The 23,174-nt window shown below is 41.6% G+C and overlaps 2 protein-coding genes across 2 annotated transcripts in view; one reads left to right on the forward strand and one right to left on the reverse strand.

Moving 5' to 3' along the window:
* The window catches only part of LOC308130247 (acid-sensing ion channel 1-like), a gene marked incomplete at both ends in the record, with an annotated part of 57,358 nt that extends 42,953 nt beyond the window's left edge, over nucleotides 1-14,405 (reverse strand). The window contains 2 exons of the mRNA XM_080496485.1: nucleotides 6,391-6,586; nucleotides 14,044-14,405. Coding sequence (XP_080352611.1) covers nucleotides 6,391-6,586; nucleotides 14,044-14,405 — 558 coding nt within the window. The remainder of the gene's footprint in view (nucleotides 1-6,390; nucleotides 6,587-14,043) is intronic.
* Nucleotides 14,406-20,481: 6,076 nt separating this feature from the next.
* Nucleotides 20,482-22,981, forward strand: spryd4 (SPRY domain containing 4; the record flags this gene model as incomplete). The annotated part of the gene is made up of 2 exons (XM_080496492.1): nucleotides 20,482-20,614; nucleotides 22,136-22,981. The coding sequence occupies 2 exons, from the start codon at nucleotides 20,482-20,484 to the stop codon at nucleotides 22,675-22,677; spliced, it is 675 nt and encodes a 224-aa protein (XP_080352618.1). The 3' UTR covers nucleotides 22,678-22,981.
* Nucleotides 22,982-23,174: the final 193 nt, after the last annotated feature.

Below are 23,174 nucleotides of genomic sequence, written 5' to 3' on the forward strand. Positions count from 1 at the left end.
CCCGTATGTGGCGTCTGAACAAAAATGGGATTTGGCACATTTCCAAAAACAAAGTAAAAATGAAAATCACCCAAACAATGTTGTTGATTTACACAAAATCTCGTTCTAACTGAGCATAAGGAATAAAATATTTAATGGTATAATCATGATTTCTGTGTGTGTGTGTGTGTGTGTGTGTGTGTGTGTGTGTGTGTGTGTGTGTGTGTGTGTGTGTGTGTGTGTGTGTGTGTGTGTGTGTGTGTGTGTCTAATGAATTATTGAGGCAGAACTAATCAGATTTCTGGGAGCATGTGCTAAAGACCAGCAGGCTGTCTCCAATCCTATCAAGGAAAAGTCCTGATGCAACGTTTAGGTGAAAAGCGAAGGGCGCTCTCCTCTGCACAACAACTGCTGCATCATTAAAGCGCCACATAACCACCGTCTACACCTCGCATATCCCAGGACAGTTTTGGTAAATCAACGTTTTCCTTTCTTACTGCAAGGAGAACAAACCCATTGGAGGCTTTGCAGCGTTCCTGTGTGAAACCTGACGGCATGTCAAGAGGCGATCCCAGCCTTTGTAATCTTAACAGGCTTTATTTCACGGCAGAAATTTCTACTTGTCAAAGAAGGAAAAGCTCAGGTGTTACTAACAATATCAGCGATGGCTTCTTTCTATTCAAGTGCCCCAGTTAGCCATGACAGCGTGACAGCGAGCCGGCAGGGCCCTGGAACTGTGGCAGCTAAATGGAATTCAGCCATCATTAATTGTATTATTTACACCTGTGTCTTCGCTGCTGTAATAATTCACAACTTCTGCTGTGAAAAAGGTCAATCGTGACATTTGTATGCGCTCAAAATAGCTCAAAATACCTCTGACGACAGTGTGCATGTGGTGCGTTGTATCACATTTACTAATTACACTGATCAAATATATCTCCATTTTAGCTCGCGTGTTGCGGATGAACATTCAATGCACATTTGTGTCTAAGAAAAGTGAATGCCTGCGCCATAGAAATATCCAATACTACTCCACTGAACCCTCATAGCTGTGCAGTGGTGTCATGTTGCTTTATCTCTTAATAACTGATGCAGGGAAGTTTTAGCGTCCCTCCTTTCTCACTGGCACGAGATAAAGAAAACAATGAAAATGACGCAGAGTGAAAAATAACGTTGTACAAGTAATGGTCTAAATTGTGGAAGTAGAGAATTACTTCAAATGAGAATCTAAATTAATATTTTGTATGAAAACGTGGCATGCAGGTGTTAAGTTATGATTTGCGCCCTCATGTTGCTTATGAGTAGCAGTAATGAGTGAACTCTTCAGAGCTAATTTAGTGAGAAACCGAGAGACGGACCTTAACTTCTAATCTTGTGAGCTCTCCTGCTAACTCGCCACTCAGGGTGTATTCACACTTGTCAGCCACGGTACAATTAAAATGAGCTCTGGTGTGATTACGCTGTGAGAGTGCTCCATTTGTCAAAATGTTAAAAGCTGCCCTCTGAGCTGTGGTGTGCTCCGAACAAGGGTGGTTTTTGATCTCTGGCGCTGTTGGATTGGTGTGTCAAAGCAGCATGGACCAAACACAGGATGTGACCAGTGTCTGTATGATGTTGTTATTGTGTCTCAAATCCAGATGATCCATGGGAGGCTTTGAGTTAAAAAAAACCAAATGAAATGTGTTTTTTGACAACATAAAAGTACATTTTTGAAACGAATAGAATTTTTTTAAAGGGATGTTTGCTTTGTTTCATTTTTATCCATTCATTCTCCTTATCTCAGTTTTTGTTTTTTTGTTTTTTAACCTGCACACGAGGCAAAAAAAGGTCATCTACAACACCAAGGCTGTCAGAAATGGGATGTTTCTGTTGATATTGGCTTCCTGACTGATTTTTTTTTTTTTTTATAAATTGCTGATTAAAACAGTGGATAGAGAACCGGAACTTAACAAACTGACAGCGGTTGAAGCAGAAATGTCTCCGAATTAAGGCAACAGAAGAATTAATGTCACTGCTTTGACACTCATGGGCCTCACAGTGGTGAAGTGGTTAGCACGCTCAGGGTTTTCTATGGCGTTTGGAATGTTCTCCTAACTGGGTTTTTCCTGGGTTTCCTCCCACAGCACTTAACAACATGCAACAATATGAGGACAACTGGTGACTATTATTTATCTGTAGGTACAGTATGAAAGTGAGCGTGTGTGACTCTGTGTCTCTCTGTGTTTGTCCTGTGATGGACTGTTGACCTCTCGAGGGTGAACCTTCCCTTCGCTCATTGTCAGCTCAGCTCAGCTCCAGTGAGCCGGCCCCTCAGTGAGATGAAGCGGAGTCCCCAGAGTTGAAGCTCCAGCAGAGACGAGGATCTTCTGCTTTCACCTCATCTGAGAAGGTAAGTCCAAAATGCTTCTTGCGTCACGACTTCTTTGAAGGATTAACCAGCTTGTTTGAGGTATGAACATGGAGAATAAGCCAACTTTTTTTTCATTTGTCCCCTGAACATTTTAAATTAATCAATTAACCTACAAGCATATCTTTGGTTGTACAAGGAAACTTCATTGCCTAAAGGAAGCCCACATACAGTATGCACAGGGGAGAACATGAAGCCTCAATACAATATTTGGAAAATGGGTGCGAACCAGCAGGGTTTCAGAATATGAATTCATATTTTTAAATGAGCAGTATAGGTCTCTGCTGCAACCTCCAGTTACTGTGATGCATCTATTTCACCTGTCACACCACCTGCACACCAACATGTAATAGTAAAACAATAACTCATTCCATATCATTGCGATCCTGCAAAACAATGTCCACTGTCTGTAGATGTTTTCTAACAGAGGTACAATATGAAGGTATAAACACAAGTGTGTGTGATTTCTCCAGGCCTGTCGGAATTGTCATATTAAAAACTAAATCAGCCTCCCACGCACACATTCACATAGTCGGCCATTTTAAAGTCATCAATTAACTTAATAGACACAAAAAAAGGGGAGTAAATGTATATTAGGTTTTTCAATCTCTTACACGGGGATCTGGAGGCTCTTCCTGCTACAACAGGGGTTCAGTTCCCCCCACTCAAGGTCAAGGCCGTACCCGATGTGTCAAAAGATACAAATGCACATGAAAAATTCCTCACATTGGTCCTGGCTCCGACTCAAATTGGGATCTTTGTTCTCTGAGGTGACAGTGCAAAACACTTGCCTCATTATGCTGCAGAGCGCGCTGTTTCTGGGAAAAACACGGCAATATGTGGACTTATAAAAGAATCCCCACAAAAATGTGTGTAAAAGCCTTCAGGCTGTTTCTTTGAAGGCTTCCACAGTCTCTCTGCGCTCAAAGGTTTAGGAGCCAGGCAGGGTGTCCATGAGTTTTCAGCCAACAGAAAACAAACAATAATGGGCGAGGACACCTCAGAAACCTCAGAAACCGTCTGCCGATCCCGTCCTGTCGCCACTCTCTAACGCAAGCAGGGCTTTCACCGCTCAGAGCACAACAAACTGATCACAACAAAAACTCGACCTGAAGTTTGAATTTAAAAATATGCCAAGAGGAAATAAAGGAAATGAGAATAGATCAGACTTGGGTCTTGTTACCGGACACGTCTGATAAATGACTCTAATCTCGCTGCTTTAAACTGCACACAGGGACATAAAAAAAAGGCACCCAGTGGTTTTTCCCTCCACTGGTAGAGCAGGGGAAATAGCAAAATTGTACATAAGCAGAAATATCACTTCAAAGGCACTTCAGTGCTGCTGCTGCAGTGAGTGGGAGCGTGTAGAGATCCTCTTTGGTGTCACTGTGTATAAATGTGTGTTATTGGGTTCCTCTCCACAATCTCTTTGGCCTCAAACCACCTGCAGGCGAGGTGAAGGCGTGAACCCAGAAATACTCTGTGGTACATGTTATTGTCCACTTAAAAAAATAAAACCCATCCATCTTCCATTCAAGGAGTTCGAGTCAACAGTACGTAGCAAACATTGGTTGGAATCCAAGAGGACCAGAAATAAACCAACCGGTGCAGGAAGAACATGCACATTTCACACTTCAGGCGACAGTGCTTCACCACTTCAACACCATGCAACCAGACAGGTATAATATTCCGGGATAAAATCAGTTCTAAAAATCTGTATTCAACTCCAAATACAATCACATAGTAAATTAAGATACATTCTTTTGGTTGGAGCCAAACACAAGTCAAACAATTACCGTGTGGAATCACTGATGATCAGGATGTTTGTGCATCGAGTTTTCCCCAACAATACATTCAGCTGTCACTGAGCTATAGAACTATAGTTACATGGCCTAAATTGTACTGAATTAAGAAGTACTACATACTCAAGTAGATGCACTGAGTGCATATCAACATATATAATAGATATTCACATCAATTTAACTGTATAAAATGTCTATACTTAAAGCACAAAAGCTGAAACATGGTAAATGGAGATATAAAGCAGTAATTTCCTCCATCAAAACGTGAAATATTAAAACTGTGGGTTGGGGGGGGGGATAGCTACCACTAAACCTAATCCAGTGAGATCACTGTTTGGATTGACTGAAGCTCAGCTCTAAATTAAAATCCGCACTAGATGCCAGTGATTATTGGCTCCAGTGTTCGGGTGCAGCAGGAGCAGCAGCCAGGTTTTATAGCCGAGACATTACAGCCAGGCAGCTCCTCCTCTGTGCCGCAGGGGAAACTTACTTCTGCATCAGTCAGCCGGACATACTGTTTATAATGTCAGCGGACTGCTTGAACACATTTCCTTCACGAGCTCCTCTGCATTATTCCACATCCTTTCTCCACGAGGGCTCGGTTTCAAAGCACCACCTTGCACACAACGCCGCCCCCTCTCTTGTTTGGAGGCAGAAAAAAATGTATAATGGTACTGAAAAGATGAAAAGCAAGACGTACATGAGGAGTTGAGTAAATAAATGAAACGCAAAGAAGTTGTGTTTGATAGGGAATCATAATGGGCACAGATTGTGGACATATTTCACACGCAGACTGACACCAGCAAACCCGTCGTCACACATTATGAATAAGAAGAATCGGTCATGGGGGCGTGAATATGGGAGTAGAAAGACCCGCGTGCCCACACAGCCACGCTCGCTGTGACAAATCTCCACAGGAAAAGGGTTCAATTCAAAGCAAAAAAAAAGTCCACAGAGAGAAAAAGAAAAAAACAAATGGAGAAGCACAGCTGGTTTCTCAGGTCAAAAAACACAAGCTTTTTTCTCTCAGTTCACTCTGAGGTCTCACTCGTTCTGTGTAGCAGCGGGTTCATCACTGTTTAACCCACTCCATTATAAATACATAACCCTGTGACTTTAGTGTTTGTTGTGCACATAAACTATTAAAACACCAGACCAAAGGAACTCTGTGATCTGAAAATGACTATATGTTTTACCGCCTATTGTATAAAAAAAGCCTTTTTTCATTTGCGACAAAAACACTTCCTACATCATGCCCGAAACAAAAGTTAGTTGTTTTTTTTCAGTGGCGGGAGGATCAATGACTGACTTTTTTTTTTAAATAACTTTGAGTGTATAATATAGAACAAGTATAAACATGTAAAACTGGTTAAATTTACATTTGCTTACCTGGTACCTTAAGTCCACACATGCATAAGGAGAACATGCAAATGAAAGGTGGAAGGAGTACTAGAAAATGTAAAATGATAAGAGTATCCACTTACATTGTAAAGTAAACACTTTGTAACATTGGGAAATCATTTCTTTGTTGTTTATTTGCACAGGGGTTTTTTTTTCAATTCTTTTATGGCCCCAAACCACATACTCAGCTCTGCTGCTCATCCAACAAATGCATGCTCCCTACTCATGTGGCACCATTTCCAAACAACCTAACCCGGCTTCCCAACACTGAAAGATTTACTATGAAGAGCTATTGCTTCAACAAATCCAAGCACACATTTCTGGAATTGCGTGCTTGGCATCTCCATAAAGAAGTAACATGTAATCTGATTACAGTTATGGTGGCTGGCAGCCAGTGAGAAAGGTTCAAGAGGGCAGGACCACCTGAATCAGCAGAAACACGAGCGCTTGCTTTGTGAAATTGAACTGTCTGAGTGCCAAGTTTTATGAGTAGATGGTATAAAAAAAAAAAACCCACTGATTTTAACTGCATATGGCAGCTTAAATACTTGCGTGTCTTCAATACAGCAACATGTTTATTCAATTGTAGGGCTTGTTTGCCTTTAGCAATGGACAGGCGGACACCAGATGTTCATGTTTACTCTCTGTTTAGCGTCTTTCTCTGGAGTCCAGAACAATATTTGACTTTTGATCTTCGGTTGATGACGTGCAAACTCGAGTCAGAAGGTTTTGATCGTTTCAACAATGAGACTGGAGAAGAACCTCGGGTGGCGAACCCTCCAAAGGAGAGAGCAGTCTTACCACTTTGAAGTCTTCCGGCCGGCACTCGGTGCCGTGGAAGTGGCAGGACAGCAGCATCTCGTTGATGTCGTGGCCGGTGCGGTCGTAGAACTCGCGCATGTTGAAGGGTCGCGGCTTGAAATTGTGGAAGTCGGCTTTGACCTTCAGGCTCTCCAGAACGCTCTCCTCCACCAGGTGAACGTCCCTGATCTCGTACCTGCGAGAAAAAGACCCGAGAAAAGTTTCTGTCATTTCAAATGCAAATTTCAAGTCCTGCCGTTTGATGAATCTGCTTGAATAAAATATCCCCGCAATGAATAATCACGCCCTCGGGGGGGAAAAAGCTTCCATCATAAAAAAAATGGAGAAAAAAAGTGAATTTCCCTTACTTTCAACGTTTCACACTTCAGGAAGGTTTATGAATCCTGCTGTCAGTGAACTTTTGCTCCGCTCAAGCAGAGCTAAAAATAAGACAGGCCCACAGTGAATCAAAAGGGACAGAAAACAGACGATAAAAATGTACAAGATGGTTTTTCTGTGGCATTTAACGGGCTTTTAAATGAAAGGCATTACCAGAGTGTAACACTTTATGGGACAGTACATAATAAAGTTCAGACTGAAGCTGTACGAGCTCATAAACCCGGCCGTCGGTTTACTGTCGGTGCAGCAGCTGCAGGCTACAGCAGCACTTTAAATCCAGCCCCTCCGCTTTCAATCCAAAACTTGCTGGTCTTTGTCATTCTGAAGATCTCATGGAAATTTAAACCCCGATAGGAATGAATTAAGGTGTGGCTCAACTTTGCTGCAAAAAAAGGGGATTTTTTTTTTTGTTCTCTCCCAGTAAATGTCAGCATGAAACATGATTACCAACATATTTGACAGATGAGTTGTTATTTTTGGACCACCACTCTTATTTTTTCTCTCACATTTTTCTCTTTCCATCATTTTGGCAGGGGGCGACTTTTGGTTCCAGAGAAGAAACAAACAAAAAAAACCACTGTTTCACTACTTCACAGTTTTTTTCTGTGTGTATGTTTTTGGAGTTATTTTGAAGTCTGATCAAATCAAACCAACATTTTTTTTTATGCTATTTTGAAATGCTGTGTTTTTTTTTAAATCAATCCTCTATTGACAGTAATGATATGAAGGACTCACATTGATTGCTCAAGTGTCTGAGGTTATTATCATGAAGTCATTTTCTGATTGCTGAGATGGAAACATTTTCAATTCCATCCCGCCGATCATTTTTGACTCTTCAATGACCTTTTTGTCACAGGAGAAGTGATTTTCTGGCTTCTGGTTTTCCGTTCTGGTTCATGTGATGTTGTAGGATGTCCTGCAGTGTTCATTATTTTACATTTTCCCATATGCATTACATACATATACATATACATTTATGTCTTGGAATTTAATAAAATTCATCGATTCGTAAATACTCTTTAATTCATTTATGGGCTAGTTTAAGTTATGTGTTAGTATTTAATATTACTTTATTTATTAACCCTCAACACACACACAAAAAAAATCATAAAATAACTTGTGATCTGTCAAACTAGACTAGATCTTTTTTTTAAGCTTAAAATCAACCATTCAGGTCAGAAAAAAGAAATTAAGTACTTGTAATTTTTCATGCGAGCCCATTACACAACAAAAAACCAGATTCATTCAAATTGTTGTGAACTTGGACACAATAGAAGCAGCTGTTTATTAACAGAAGAACCAAAGCAGCTTCTGACAGGCAGGTGAGAAAATCAATATCCAAACTATTAAACGAACAAACATGGGAAAACAGGTGACAGCTGAAAACACAAGGAGGAACAGATCATACAAACTGATCACACACACACACACACACACACACACACACACACACACACACACACACACACACACACACACACACACACACACACACACACACACACACACACACACACACACACACACACACACACAGACAAACATGTGCCTTTTGGGCTTGGTCCCTAAAAACCAGGTTCTATACAATGTGGCTCCAATAGCTCATTAGGCTTTTACTGTCACTCAGTGCTTTTTGAGGATTCATAGAAGCATAAATGGTTAAATGGAAAATCTTTTATTATCTTCCTCCCTGGCCTGTTTGCCTGTTTACTCCTCATATTGACGAGCAGCTTAACCTTAATTTAATAACTCTCTGCATTCAATTCTCTTGTGAGCTCCACTGTGAGCAAACTCACTGCACACAGCAGCCAAAGAAAAACTTTCAGGAGCAAAATGTCAGATTACTACTGCAACCTTATTATAGGATGCTCAGCCTACTCATCGTGAAGCACAGACTCTGCTCTTCTACTGAGATACACAGAGCTCAATATGTGATTATTGTCCAAATACTTACTCTTGACTGCCCCTGCCTCCTCGACTGATCCACCATGTTCAACTACAGGCCGCTGACTCCAACTGCAGTTTGGTGCTGATCAAGTGGGATTTTGTTTTTAGATACATTTTTATTGCCGAAATGTAAACTTTTCGTCACTAATAGATGTTAGAAAACTATGATATAACGCTAAAAGCGCTAAGAATCAATGCAACTGATGTTTTTGTTGTGTCATGTAGAAAGATCTCTTCCTTGTAATGCGTTCTGTGTCTATTTGCTCTAAAGAGCAGTGCTATGTTCAGGACAATAGGATCACATTTACCATGAATACATTAATTACATACATTAGCGATCTTTAACATCTGGCTACAAAGGGAAGGTGGGGGCCCAGCAGTTGTGTTGTGGCGCCGAAGACCTAAAACTACTGCTGTGAAGGCGATATACCTTGCATATTGCACTTAAAGTGTTCAATTTTTGATAAACACGTGCAAGCAATGCTCGTGTATAATTTAGTGAGCGATGAGGTCAAATGTTGCTGTTGTCATTGGTGGTGAGTGCGAAGTGTCTCATTTGAGACGACGCTAATTCAGGCACTAAGTAGCCGCACTCGCATGCTCACATGTTGATGCACTCACAGTGGTGCATGGTTCAAACACACACACACACACACACACACACACACAAAAATCAAACTCCTTTCTAAACTGTCTTAACTTTCTTTATTTCACTTGTTGCTTCCATGATAGCCAATCATGTGAAACAGTATATGACACTATAAGCAGCGATGCTTGGAGTCAGTGATTACTTTTATGAAACTGGCAACGTATTTCTGATTTTTGTCGCATAGAAAAACATTTCAGAGCTGCTGTCGCATGTCGATATCTTTTGTAGCCTAAAATAAACACTTTACCTATAAAAGACGTGTCTGCTGTGACTGAGCTGTGCTATTTTTTAACATTCACATCAATTTGATTGGTCAAATATCGTAGATCATGAGTGAACAATGCACAATAATTTAACCACCACACTATAACAAGAGAACCCACCTTAAAGAACAGATTCCTCAAACCAAGAGTCACTTGGTTTGAGGAAGAACAGAAGTTCCCCTGGTATTTGTTGTGGATGAAATAGTCTTAGAGCCGCTGTCTCTCTGTTAGCTTTAACATTAGTCGATGACAGTGCTGGAGATTTATTCACAGTCCTTGAATAAACATTGGCTTGAATATAAAAGAGCTGTCTGTTGCTGTCTGCATGTTGGGAGTTTATTTCTGCTGTTTTGTTGCTTCTTTTCTTTTCATAATTATTCCTCCATTTGACTGCATGAATGCTGAAAATTGTTTCTGCCTTGCAGAAGCACATGGTGGAGCATTTTGAATAAAGACTGATTAACGCAAAAATACCAAATTAACATGTTTGCCACCGTGTGACTCCCAGCTAACTGCCGTAAATTCAGGCTGAACTTGAGTAAATCAGTGTTTATATTGAGCCACATAGTAACGTGTCAGAGCAACACAATTAGCTCCAGTGAAATAAATGCACATGTTGTTTTTTTCCAAGCATCTACTTGTGTTTTGTTCAAGTAACTGGTAACGTAACTCCTCCACCACTGACAAGTCAGTTAATGTTCATATCACTAAAACGGCTCTAACTGAGGGGGACAAGTAGTGCAATGCAACGGTTGCTTCATAAAGTTACTGCACACTTTCAGGAATAAAGAGAAAAGCAACGTCACAACGTTTCAAAGCAGTGACATCTAACTATAATCAACTCCATTTGTTTTGCACAAGCTGTGGTCACCTGTGGCAGATATTGGAGTAGTCATTGCTGTGAGTCACAAATCTGTTTGGTTGGAAGACCTCTAGTGACAGTAATTACACACTGCATGTTTTGCTGGTAAAATATTCATTCATCTTTAACTAGGCATAGTCACATTAGCGTTCTTCACTTAACCTCCTGTCAAACGCCTCGCCATCAATTTAAAATCACATCTAGAGGTCAGATACTCAAGAATGACTTAGACTCCGAGGTCAAAAATATGTTAAACAGTCTTGAGAAACTACAGAAAAAAACAAATTAGATCCTGAGTATTCAAGGTCTGAATATCAGGATTTTTTTTTTTTTTTTTTTTTTTTTTCTGTGTTATTAAATGGATCAGTCTGTCAGTGTCTTGGCAAGAGTTGAACTTTGTACAAACCCTCTGGGCTTCCTTGTGATTCATTTTAAATTGGGCAAAATATGTAAAGCAAAACTTTTGCTATCTTGCTAATGGAAAAGAGTTTCTATATCATGTCGTCCTCAACGCACTTTCCTCACCAAACGAGATCAGTGGGGCTCAGAAATCACAGCATTGCTTTTTATTCTTTCACTCAGCAGCATTTTCTGTCCAGAAAAGTTGAGAACAATGTCCAGTGTGAGGAGTGGGCTGACCCACGTCACACGCAACATTATCGGCAGCACTGGGAAATTTACTTTCGTTTAATGGAGCTCACAAAAATCTGACCATGCTGTCTTGTAATAATAAAAAAAAAGAGCAGAATAGCTGTAAATGCAGCCACTTTTTACCCTCGCTGTGATCTCCCACTGAGCTATTATTAAAAATGTCACCCTTTTAATGGACTCACCAAAGAGCAGACTGCTCGGAGTCCTTTTCGCAACCCAACGCTGTCTCCAATGAAAGGCCTTTCAGAACCCCCCCCCCTGTGATTGTCCTGTTATATGAATATAGTGTTTAAATGATCTTTTGTAAATATGCAGCTGTGTGTTTCTGTGCATGAGTGAGGATGAGATTTACTTGCCTACTTAATTTCATCCGGGCATCATAGCGAGAAACATGTAATTACACACATCAGGCTATTAGATTTCCCATAAAACTTGGAACTAAGTGAGCAATCTTCTTGTTTTTCCAATTTCAGGCGGGCAAAGGGGCATCAACCACTCCAAGTTGCCTAAACATTATATCAATGATGACTCACCCAATTCTAGTTGAAGAAATTAGCTCGTAGTTTTCTTTTTTTTGGAGGCGGGGGTGACATTTAGATTAGACCGAACCCATCAGGACGGAGGCGGGCTGTGTTTTTGTTTGATTGAAAGAGAACTTAATTGAGGAGAGGCATTGACTCCCCGCTGTTTGCGTAGTGGACAAGGCTGCCAAGAAGGCACTTATGAGATAACCCCCCCCCCCCCACCCAACCACCACCCCAAGAGTAAATCCCGACCAGATCTGCAAAGACTGACACTTCAGCATGTGCGCCACTTTAAATATCATGCCACAAGACATTTCCCAGACCAATGACTCCGAACATGAGAACAGCCCTAAATGGATTTCATGCCACGAGCACTTTCGTTCCTGGCCGGGGGTATAACGGCTAAGTGTGCCACTGCATCGCCTCTCCACCTTGCCAAGGGAGGCAGGATAATGAGCACTAAACCTTCTTCAGAGTGTAAAGAATTTGAGATGAGTGCACGGAGATGGAAACGTTGAAGTTGAATACGCTCCCGTCTTTTTTTGTTTTGGTGTCCACCTTTGTGAACTGTTGCATGAAAAGTGAGATTCAGGTATTTTATTCATGAAAATCCAGATGGCAAGTGTTGATTTTCACTCACAGCCGCATCGCAGGGCAAAAAAAAAAAAAGAAAAAAAAGAAAAAGAAAAATGCTAATTTTAGTGTTCAATCTGGGATCTTCATTAAAGATTTAGAGTAAAAAGACGGCTGTGTAACCACATGAAAGTAAAGCCACCAGAGGCCTTCGGCGGTGCATGCTGAGTCTTGTCCTCAATCTTCTTAACTGACGGCGTGTCCGAGGTTCATCACATCCGAGCTCGGAGCCTTTCGCTCTGATGTTTTGAAACTTTCTTCTTCTGAAACGCTATCAGGCACCAACTGCAGTCAAGTGATATCACTTTGCTGATTGTCTGATTTGCGGGTGCCTCTGTTGACATGTGGGTGGGGGGGTAAAAAAAATACTACGACATCACAGAGAAAGAAACCAAACAGCGTGTAAAGCCAAGGTCAGTCTCAGCTTCGTCTCTCATGCATGCACACTTAACACACTGAGCTCTTTCTTCTTTCACCCCCTGCATGATCACTAAAAATCACTAATTCATTCCAAGTGTCATCTCCAACGAAGTCAAATCTTTGTCAGCTGAGAAACAAGTGGATTTCATCTGCCAAGAGTGGGTTCTCTTTCTTTCCGCAGGCTTTGAAAGACAGAAGGATTTAAACGTATCAATGGCAGAAATACCCAGAGCATCTGCCATTTCGCTCGTAATCAAAGAGAGGCAGTCTCACCACACATATTTCCCTCCTGTGCGTACAGTACTTGCCGTTGCCAGTTTCCAAAGCCTTCAACTGCACCGACCAGACAGCCGAAGCTCTCTGATTATAATGCCTCAGCTGATTCCAGCCTTGACAAGGGTTTTGCATCTCAAAACGCTGCGTGGCTCAACAAGGTGAAGCTGGCAGGGTGTGTGTGTGTGAGACCAGACTGCGAGCGGTGGATTAAAAATGCGCCTTCTCAACTGAAGTAACGCTGACACTAAAGCAAGACAGCACAAATAAAAGTCTTCTTGGGAACATAAGCATGTAAACTCTATTCATTCAAACTTTTTAAATATCAGATGATTAAATGTTGTTTTTGTAAGAATAGGATATGTGTACATACATATTAAACCACTTTAATCGTGAATGTGTATAACATACACGCAAAATCAGTTATTTATTCATATCTGTTGAAAGGACAATGTTGGCTCTGACTCACAGTCAAAAAACAAAGTTGCAGTAGCACAAATCTACACTTCAAAGGAGAAGAAGGGCTGATTCTAAGAAGAAATTTGGTAACTTCCTAATTTCTTCTCATTTCCTTCAGACTAAAGATGTTGAGTTAAGGACAATCACAGGAGACATTAAAGCAATTGTTGAGCAACATAAACATCTGGTGATTGTGTTAGATTTTTGGAATGTATGTAAATAATGATGAAGCAATGGGTTGCCTTTGATTAGCCATGAACTTTAGTCTTTGGTCTTTTGCATTAACCCCCACAAAGATCACCCAATCGGTGTTTCTATTCTGAAAATTTGATGAAATAGGAAGAAAAAAAAATGCAAAACCATATTTATGTGTGGAACAATCTTAGTTGAAAATACCAGATTACATAAAACATTAGTCAACAACCTACACTGTTAGCCATAACTTATACACAGTTGTATTTTACACATTCACAAAAGTTTTTAATGTTTCAACTCTATGGCAAAGTTGAATTAAACTGAAGCCTGAAATATCTGGAAGTTCCAAGCTAAACATGTAAAGGATCTGCCGGTTACCTCTGGTTGAGCAGCGCCAGCAGCTCCCCTGCGTGGTACAGGTCGTTGCGCGTCACGCGGCTGAAGCGGAACGCGTTCAGGTTGCAGAAAGTGACCGCGGGGAAAGTCATGATCGGGGTCGCGACCTCGTCCAGCTTGGTGACATGCGGGTACTCGAGGTAGAAGTGGATCCGGTCCACGCACACGTACAGCAAGAAGGTGAGGGAGCCCAAGAAGAAGACGAGCCACAGGCTGCGCTTTACGCAGAAGCGCTCGTACGTGAAGATGTGAGAGATGCCGTGCAGGGTTGAGCTGTGCGCAAAAACTTCTAAGGGTGGAGGCCGGTTTGACTCCATCTCTTCTGTTTCTACTTTGAGATCCATTGTCGCCGTGAAGCAGTGCGGGTCGGAGTTAGAAATCTGCTTCAAAACACGAGCGAAACTGAGCAGAAGCGATTCATTCACCTGTGGCAGAAACTGTCATTTTCCACCGGAGCAGGTTCAAACGTGCAGAAAGCCTCTGGTTCGAAACCCGGCGCCGCTTGGTCACCATCGCTCACGCACACTGGCAAAAACGCATCTTGATTATCTGCCGCTCGTTTTGAAAAGAAAAAAAAAATGAAGTCAGATGAGCAGGATTTGTGCGCAACGGCAGAAGTAACGCATTTCACATGCGCGCAAAGCCAAGAGATGCCGGGGCGAGGGTCCAGCAGAGCTGCGCTACAGGGACGATGTTTTGCAGATTTGTCTCGTGCATGCAGCAGTGAAGCAGAGGAAAAGAAGGACTGACAAAGTGTTTCATCAGCCCGTGTGTGTGTGAACGCTCGATTATAAGTCCAGTGAAGCGCGCGCCGTCTCTGCACGCCAGCCAGAAGAAGAAACGGGGAGCCCGGGCAGAGAGAGAAATCCTCTCTGACACTTCATGCCCATTTCTCAAGAGTTCCTCTGTGACTGCGCCGCACGCGTCCCCCCTTCCATCCGCAGGTCTTCAGGTCGGATCAGGAGGTGTTGTCTACACTGAGCGCGTTTTGGGAGTCAGACGGCGGGTTGTTGTGGTTGGTCGGTGGTGGTGGTGGTGGGAGAGTCGTGAGGTCTCCTCCGCTCCTGTTTGTGTCTGACTGACTGCAACAGCAGCAGCAGCGGAGGAGGAGGAGGAGGAGGAGGAAGAGGAGGAGGAGGAGGAGGAGGAGGAACACTGCTCTTCACCTGTGACTTACTATGAGAGAGAGAGGGAGGGAGGGAGAGAGCGAGAGAGTATTTAAAACAAAAAGTCATTCCATGTCAATTAAATCATCACACTGATTCCAGGTAACTTTATTTTGAGTATTTATTTGTTTATTTTTTAATCTAACAATTGACAAACCGGACTATTTGAGTTATTACTATGATGGACAGTATGAACCAGGAATCACCACTTTTAAGAATTCATAATCAATGTTTAAAAACAGAAATAAAGAAAATGTGGTTCAAAATGACTGACAGTCAAATGAGTTGAATAATTGTTGCTGCTTTTACTTAACTGAATGGGTTTTCAAGTGAATAGAGTCCCCGTGGTTTACTTGTTCATGATTAACGTGTGTTACTTTGTCCTGACACCAGTTCCTGGTTCAGTAATCGACTTCCTGATGCTTTTCATCACATTTTTGGCATCACTAGTTTTTTTGTTGTTGTTGTTGATTTTTCCAAATATCCGGGCCAATTTGGTAGTGAATGATATGCAGTTGTCACAGCTGTTATACCTATGGTTTTAAATTAGAGGTACTTTACAAGATACTGCTGCCATTTGTTTCAATTTAGCTTAATATAAAATCAAATTCATGGAACTGTGAAATTAGAGATTATTGAATAGTTACCCTTTTCCCCCAAGACGTTTTATTAAAAAAATTTTTTTGGAAAAATATAAAAGAAAGGTAAAAACAACCATGCTGGGAAAAGGAATACGCTGAATTTCGATTTTTCCTCCAGCTGTGGCAAAATGTGATGACATACTTTTAGGGGCACACATTGCAGATGAAGTGACTTGTTTCAGCAGAAGAAGCAAAAAGCTCAGAGATCCCCCTTTACATAAGCTGACAAGAACAGAGGTGAAATTGTGGCTATTGAATCTGATTCGCCGTGTAAGCAAGTCAGAAGAAGAGCTCTTTAACAGCACGATGTGTCAGCGTGTAATTTGCGAGCATGTTTTCACACTACATTTACTTTCTTGTTAAACAGAAACAATCCCATTCCAATTGCTCTGACCTTGAGCCTGTGTGGGAGTCAGAGCTGAACGCTGCAGCGTATAAAAAATTATTCTTCATATGCACCAAACTGCCTTTGAACTCAAAGGGGAGCCACTAGACTGAAGAGGAAGAAAAAAGTGAAAGGGCTGCACAATCAGTGACTGTTACTCTTTGAAGTGAACAGAACAAAGTGATGTGAATCTGCAGAGCAATTCATGATCTCCGTCTCCATAATCAGCATATCGATTCCGATGGTGGTGGTCTGTCAGTGTCAGTCATTGCAGGTCTAAAGGGAACAACCTCTCACACTCACCTCTCAAGCATCCAGCTTGAACGAGACCATTCATACAAAGGCACCGAAAGAAGAAAATAGAAATCTCTCCAGGCACATCCTCCAGTCTCAATTCATGAGAATGATTTTAAGCTCATATTATTTCTCTGCCCTCAGTTGAAGTGGAAAGATGACTGCCGTCCTTTCAAAAAGAACCGAGTTGTTGTTTATAGCACCATGATTGATTGGGGCTATTTGAACACACTGCGAAAAAAAAGAACGTGGTTGTCAATATGAACAATACAGAAGTTAGAAGTTTCAGAAGAGTATGCGTGAGCGTTGCCAGACATCTATAGTAGGAGTGAAAAGTGGGATGAGAGCGATAGATACAGTATCTGACAGGAGAGGAATGAAGGCCCGGAGAGACAAGAAAGAATGTGTGTCAATGAGACTGAGGTGAGTGGAAAAGTGATAATGGAAGGAGTGGAGGGAGTGAAGGTGCACACTCTCTCAGCCATGGATGAGTTCAAGTACATCGGATTAAACATCCGGAGTGATGGACAGCACATAGGAGAGGTGAAGAAGAGGTATTTTACTCGTGGTCTGACTATCTAGAGTTAACCTTGGCCTGTACACAAGTATCACTATGTTTGCTGCTCTTGCATAAAGTCACCAAGGAGTACACTATTCATGGTGAAACGGGGGAGCGCTGGCATTCTGCTATGTCGATCCCTGAGATGAGTAACCAAAAGAGAAAAAAAGAAGAAGAAGAAGAAGAATTAATTTGAAAATACTTTGCTCTATTTGCAAAGTGTCTCTCTGTTGTTTTGGAATATCATTTTGGAGAAAGGAAATCCTGGAGAGCTAAAATCATCAGGATTCAAGCCAAAGAAATAATCAAGTATGACTGATTTTGCTTTCACGTCGTTGAGAGTCTTCCGAGTCGAAAAAAAAAAAAGAAATATGAAAACTGAGGCAAGAACGTTTTGATTTTAAGTCATGAAAAAGTGCTCCACAAGCTGTAACCCTCTCTGCAGTCACATGGCCGTGTCCTGACACGCTGAGCAATCCCACCTGACACTTCCTCCTCCAGTCTTCTACAGCCTCACCCCACATGCTTGGTCGCTGCAGCGTTCGTCCATTGGACAGTTTAACCTCCAACATGATACCTTGATTCATTACTCTTTTATTATTATTATTTATTTATATTATATTACTAGGGACCTCGCGAAAGGCCGGGCCTGCGGCAGGTTCCTAATTTTTGTTTATACTTTGTCTAATCATTTTTCTTCTTCTTGGCCCTTGATCCACAAACAAAGAAAGATCACCAGCATTGCTCAAGGGTGTTGGTAATTTATCTCGCTCCACTGAATGCAAGAACTGTGTTGAGTGGACGAGCTGTTCTAATTAATCCAGCTGACTCTGTCATTCTCTACTTCACCAACATACATTGTTTGTTTATATGATATCCATGCAATATAGAATATAGAATAGAATGGAATAGAATAGAATACAATAGAATAGAATGTGTTCACCTGTCCCGTCAGCAGTGGCATTCAAACCTGTGAATTCCAGATCGTCAGTCTGCTTCTCTCACCTCTGGATTAGGGTGTTAGTGAAGACTCTTGTAGATGTGAATGTGACTGTGTGTGATTGTGTTTGTTTGCTCTGTGATGGACTGGTAATCTGTCCAGGTTGTGTCCTGTCCTCGCCAGTAGTTGGGATTGGTTCCGGCTACCAGCAATCTGAGTTGGATAAAGTGATGAATGAATAGACTCTGGTGTCATTTGAAGCCTTGAAGCCTTGTTATCACAAAGAAATAGTGTAAAAATCCAATAACTGAATAGAAGAAATAGGGAAACAACACTGATGGAAAAAAAACATTTTGCCAGAAGAGAGAAAAGAAATGAGGGTTGGAAAATGAAAAGTTTCCCCTCCAAAAACAGAATAATCGTCAGCAGCACGGCAAAGGAAAATAATGACAGACTCGATGTTTAGATTGGACCCATGAATAAACAATGACATTTAGTCCCCAGCTGAATACCAGCGTGAAAAATAGATCTGGCTGTGCAGCAAGGCCAAATCAAGCTCTGGTAATATCTCAAGATACTTACGCTATGTCATGAAAGATGCATTAGCCACCTTAAAAGCATGAGGGTGAAAAGAGAAATGTTCATTGTTGACATTAAACGCCCTGCTATGTTCTCCACTGTGTCCAGCTGCACTTCTGATCCCGACCGCCACAAAAAACATCTGTAAATTATGCAGAAGTGTGGATTCAATTCATTTATGTGCTTCTCTGTTGCTCGAAATTCTCCCTGGCACATTCAGTAGTGGTGTGAAGTCATCTATTAAAATAGTGTACCTCCTATTTGGATGAAGAACACCGCCGTCCCTCCCAACTACCTCTGCTGTGGAAGAACATAGTTTTAATCAAACTGCAGAAACCAAAAGCTTCGGCTTGTTGTTAAAATACAAATATGAGGTTAAAGTTTAAGTGTTCAGTTTCTTTATTCACAACTGGGTCTCATTCTTGTTGACTCTGGCTGTTTAATCTCCAGCTGGGCTGCATGCTAATCGAGTGGCATCCCTCCGACTGCGGTCAGGGGGAGCATGAGGGGCCACCATCCATCTACACGGGCCAGTAAACAGTTTGGAAGCCTTGTGTTTGGAGCTGCTGAAGAGGGCATTGGAAACTGTCAAAATAACCCTGTGTAGGTTTGTTTCAGCTCCTCAGTGAGGCTGTGAGATTTCAGAAGAAATACATTAATTACACAGCCAGCATCACCAATTATTCTGAAAAGTGAACAAGTGCTGATGCTGCCTTCACCAGTCTGTTTTGCAATTGTGAGCAATGTGTAATTTTGAACCTGTAGTCCATTAAAGAAGCTCACAAACACACTGGGGGGAGTGTCGTCTGCAGGTTGTGCCAAAAACCTTTTACAATGGAGTGTATTGGAAAAAAGGTTTTTTTCTTTTAGCGTTTCATTTGTGCTGTTTAATGGATAATGCTCAATTCAAACAAGGATTATATATATATATATATATATATATATATATATACATATGAGATACATATGAGAGCAGCCAGAGTCAGCTGTCAGGTACTAATGTTTTGATGAGAACTGTTGAGGAAAAAAAAAAACAGAAACCAGATGGTCCTTCTCTCCTGTAATATCTTTTCTAGAATACACCATAACGACATGAAATTACATCAGTATCTCCAGTATGAGTTTCTGCCACTTATGAAGACATTTTTTGGACAAAATGCATTGTTTTTAACTATAGAGCCTGTCGAATGACCATGTATAGCACATACAATATCTAATCATTGAGAGGTATCAAATGGCAGCAGGGTTTTGTACATCTATTTTATTTTAGTGACATATGTGGAATATATGTTGGAAATACAAATAAGTGAGTTTTTTGGGGGGGGGGTTTATGTTTACTTTCTATTGTCAGATTCTCTGGCCTCTCCAGCCAGTCAAAACACATGTGGATTAGAGTTGACTGGCAAGAAATTCACTTTAGCCTGAGGGCAAATGTGTCTCTGAATGAGTGTTTCTCCATGTTGAAGCCAGAAGGCCAACAGTCAACAATTTGAGAATGTCTGCTGCCTTTCATCCAGCGTATGCATGTAAGCTGCGATGAGTTCTGTCCCCACCACAGCGTGGGAACCGTGTGAAAAATAAAAGGTAGGGGAATGAAATTGCTGTTGTTACAATTCAATCTGTACGTTCTCAAGCCTAAACAAACAGCTTCAATGTCTTTTAATTTAAAAAAAAAAAAAAAATCTGTTGGGTTTCAGCAGGAATGTTGATCAGACTTGAGAGTCGGGCTCTGTCCGTGGTCCTGACTCTCGCTGTTCCTCCTCCGGCCTGCAGAGGGCAGCACCACGCGCTGCTGCCACATTATATAAAGAGCAAAAGTTTGTGCAGCACGTGAGCAGCAGCAAGCAGTGAGAAACATGGCGGCGCCCTCTAGAGCAACTCGTCTGTGTCTCCTGGCAGGACGGACCGTCTCCTGTCTGTCAGCCACACACAGTCGCGCTGTCAGTCTGGCGGCGGGGAGAAGCTTCTTGTCCACGTCGAGCAGGAATTGTGAGTTAAAGTTTGCTGCCGTTTAAGAAATGTTAGAAGCGCCGCGCTCAGCCTCCAGTTCAGCTTGACAGCGAGTGACTGATGTTTGTATTTTGTTCCGTTCGTGGCCTGCCCACTGTAAAGTGTACTGCAGTGCTGTAGTAGGACACAAACGAGACAACTTAAATGTACTTCGCGATAAAGAAGGGAACTGTTAGTTTTGAGCCCGCTCCAGACAAACTATGTTGCTTTTTCGTCTTTAAAACGGGTAAAAAAAAAATACTATTTTAAAGTCATGTAACTGAAGCAGGTTTTTTTTTTTTTCACCTGCAGCGTCTATACGCAGGCGTTCCAGTATGTTCTCATGTACAAACAACTTAAAAAGATGAGAAAGCAATGTCCCCCTTTTTTAATATCAATAGTAGGTACAAAAAAAAAAAACCCAACCCCAGTTAAATGGAAAAGACATGGCTTATTGGAAAGGAGGCATTAAAGTAAAACAAAAAACAGCGTAAACGACATAAAACTCTCGAATAATTGAAGGAATGTCATATGGCTACAAGGTAATTAAGAGTTATGCAAAACAGCTGTGAGTTAGGATATCAGAAACAACAGGTGGTCTCTGTATGGTTGATTTGTATTTCTGTCACGGTTTTCTATGGGACGGCAGGAGCAAGCCGTTTCTGTTCACATACAATTGGAAGTAAGGAAGTTTTTCCAAAGTACTGACATGACATGTCAAGTTCATTTGCAATAATGACCAGGAACATGAACATTTTCTGTACTGCTCACACATTTTTTTTCCAAGTACTGCAACAGAAATGCTACATTTAATCGGTGGCTATATGATTTCTTCCAATATTGTTGTTCAAAGCTGTGTATCACAAGTCAAAGGTTGTCTGAAATCACATGAATTTCTCCTGACGGGTACTGTTTGACTATCAAAGCTAATTAAAACGTGTCAAACTTTACCCAAATGGTCTAAACTGGTTCAAGTTTACTTGGGATAAATGCTCTTCAACCTGGATTTTAATTATCCCAGTGCGTGGTAATCTATACAGACACTTCAGTCACCTGTCTGCACAAGTAGCTGCAAAATTATCATTGCCAATATAGAAAGTAGTGTGATTGTTTCATATAAATACTCTAAATGCAGTGATAACAGCCTTAATGTACTTTACCAATAAATGAGGTCTCGTAATGTGCACAAAGAAATAAAATGATGTGATTCATTTAAATGGGAAATGAGGATGTGAGCTTTGGAGGTGATTCGAAATAAACCTGTACATTAAAGGGTAATGAGCTTATATTCATGTTGAATGTGTTTTAATAAAGTTGTGTGTAGGTTTTATTGTTTCGAGTATTATATTGCATGCTCTGCAATTTACAGTATTATGAGGGAACTGCATGTGGTATTTTGCTTTTAACTACATCCTGAGCTTGAGATAAAAAAAAGAGCCCTGACAAATGGATAAATATTGGCTACAAAGTCAGACTCTGGTTTAAGTCATCAGGAAATTACCTCCTGTTGTGTTTCTTCAGATCTGCAGTTCAGGCTCGATGAGCGAACCGCGCACAGCAGTCTGGATCTCTTCAAGAAGGGCACTGGCATAATCTACCGCATGCTCGGCGTCGATCCCTCACACGTGCCAAGTAACCCCGAACGCTTCCGGGACTGGGCCGTCGTGTTCGGCGACGGGCAGATCAGCGGCGGACGCCACTACTGGGAGGTGACGGTGAAAAAGTCGCAGGAGTTTCGCTTGGGCGTGGCGGACGCGCTGATGCCCAGAGAGGACTGCGTGGGCAGCAACGACTCCTCCTGGGTGTTCGGCTACGCTCAGAGGAAGTGGTTCGCCATGACTAGGAATAAGACGGTTCCCGTGACGCTGGTGGGGAAGCCCGACCGCGTGGGAATCCTGCTGGACTTTGACGCAGGCGTCGTGGCGCTGGTGGACACCAACGAGCCCAGAATCATTCACACCATCAAGGTCCAGTTCAAGGATCCTGTCTGCCCTGCCTTTGGACTTTGGAACGGGGAGCTGGTCACACACTCTGGTCTGGAGGAACCCGAAGGCCTGAAGTGATGCAAGATCAGCCGTGATGTGATGATTGTTAAACCCTTTGGTGCTGCAACTGTAATCTCAATGGCAACTAATAATGGTGCCGCAAAGAAAGCAATATACTTCCTGGTTTATTTCAGGTGGTCCATCAGGTCTTCATCATACTTTATGTATTAAGCCTCTGGCAATCGTATCAGACTGTTTCTGAATGTACCTCATGTATTGGCACTGATGCTCACTGGTGTTTTGGATGGTGTTGGTCAATTTTGATGGAAACCACGTTTTCTTTTTATAATCACTTGAATAAACACAACTTTTCTCTTTTGCATATTTGTCTCTTGAATGGACTTTTTATTTAAAAGGACATTTGCAAAGTCTACAACATTGTAAAGGGTTGTTCGTCACTGCCAGTTACTTGACATAAAACAATGGTCCATGGATCATGTAATTAAAATACAAGAAATCCAGATTTTAATTGAATATTTTATGAATGCTGCACCATAAGACCATATTTTGTAAGT

The sequence above is a fragment of the Blennius ocellaris genome (genome assembly GCF_963422515.1).
Source record: "Blennius ocellaris genome assembly, chromosome: 5".
NCBI classification, from domain to species: Eukaryota; Metazoa; Chordata; class Actinopteri; order Blenniiformes; family Blenniidae; genus Blennius; species Blennius ocellaris.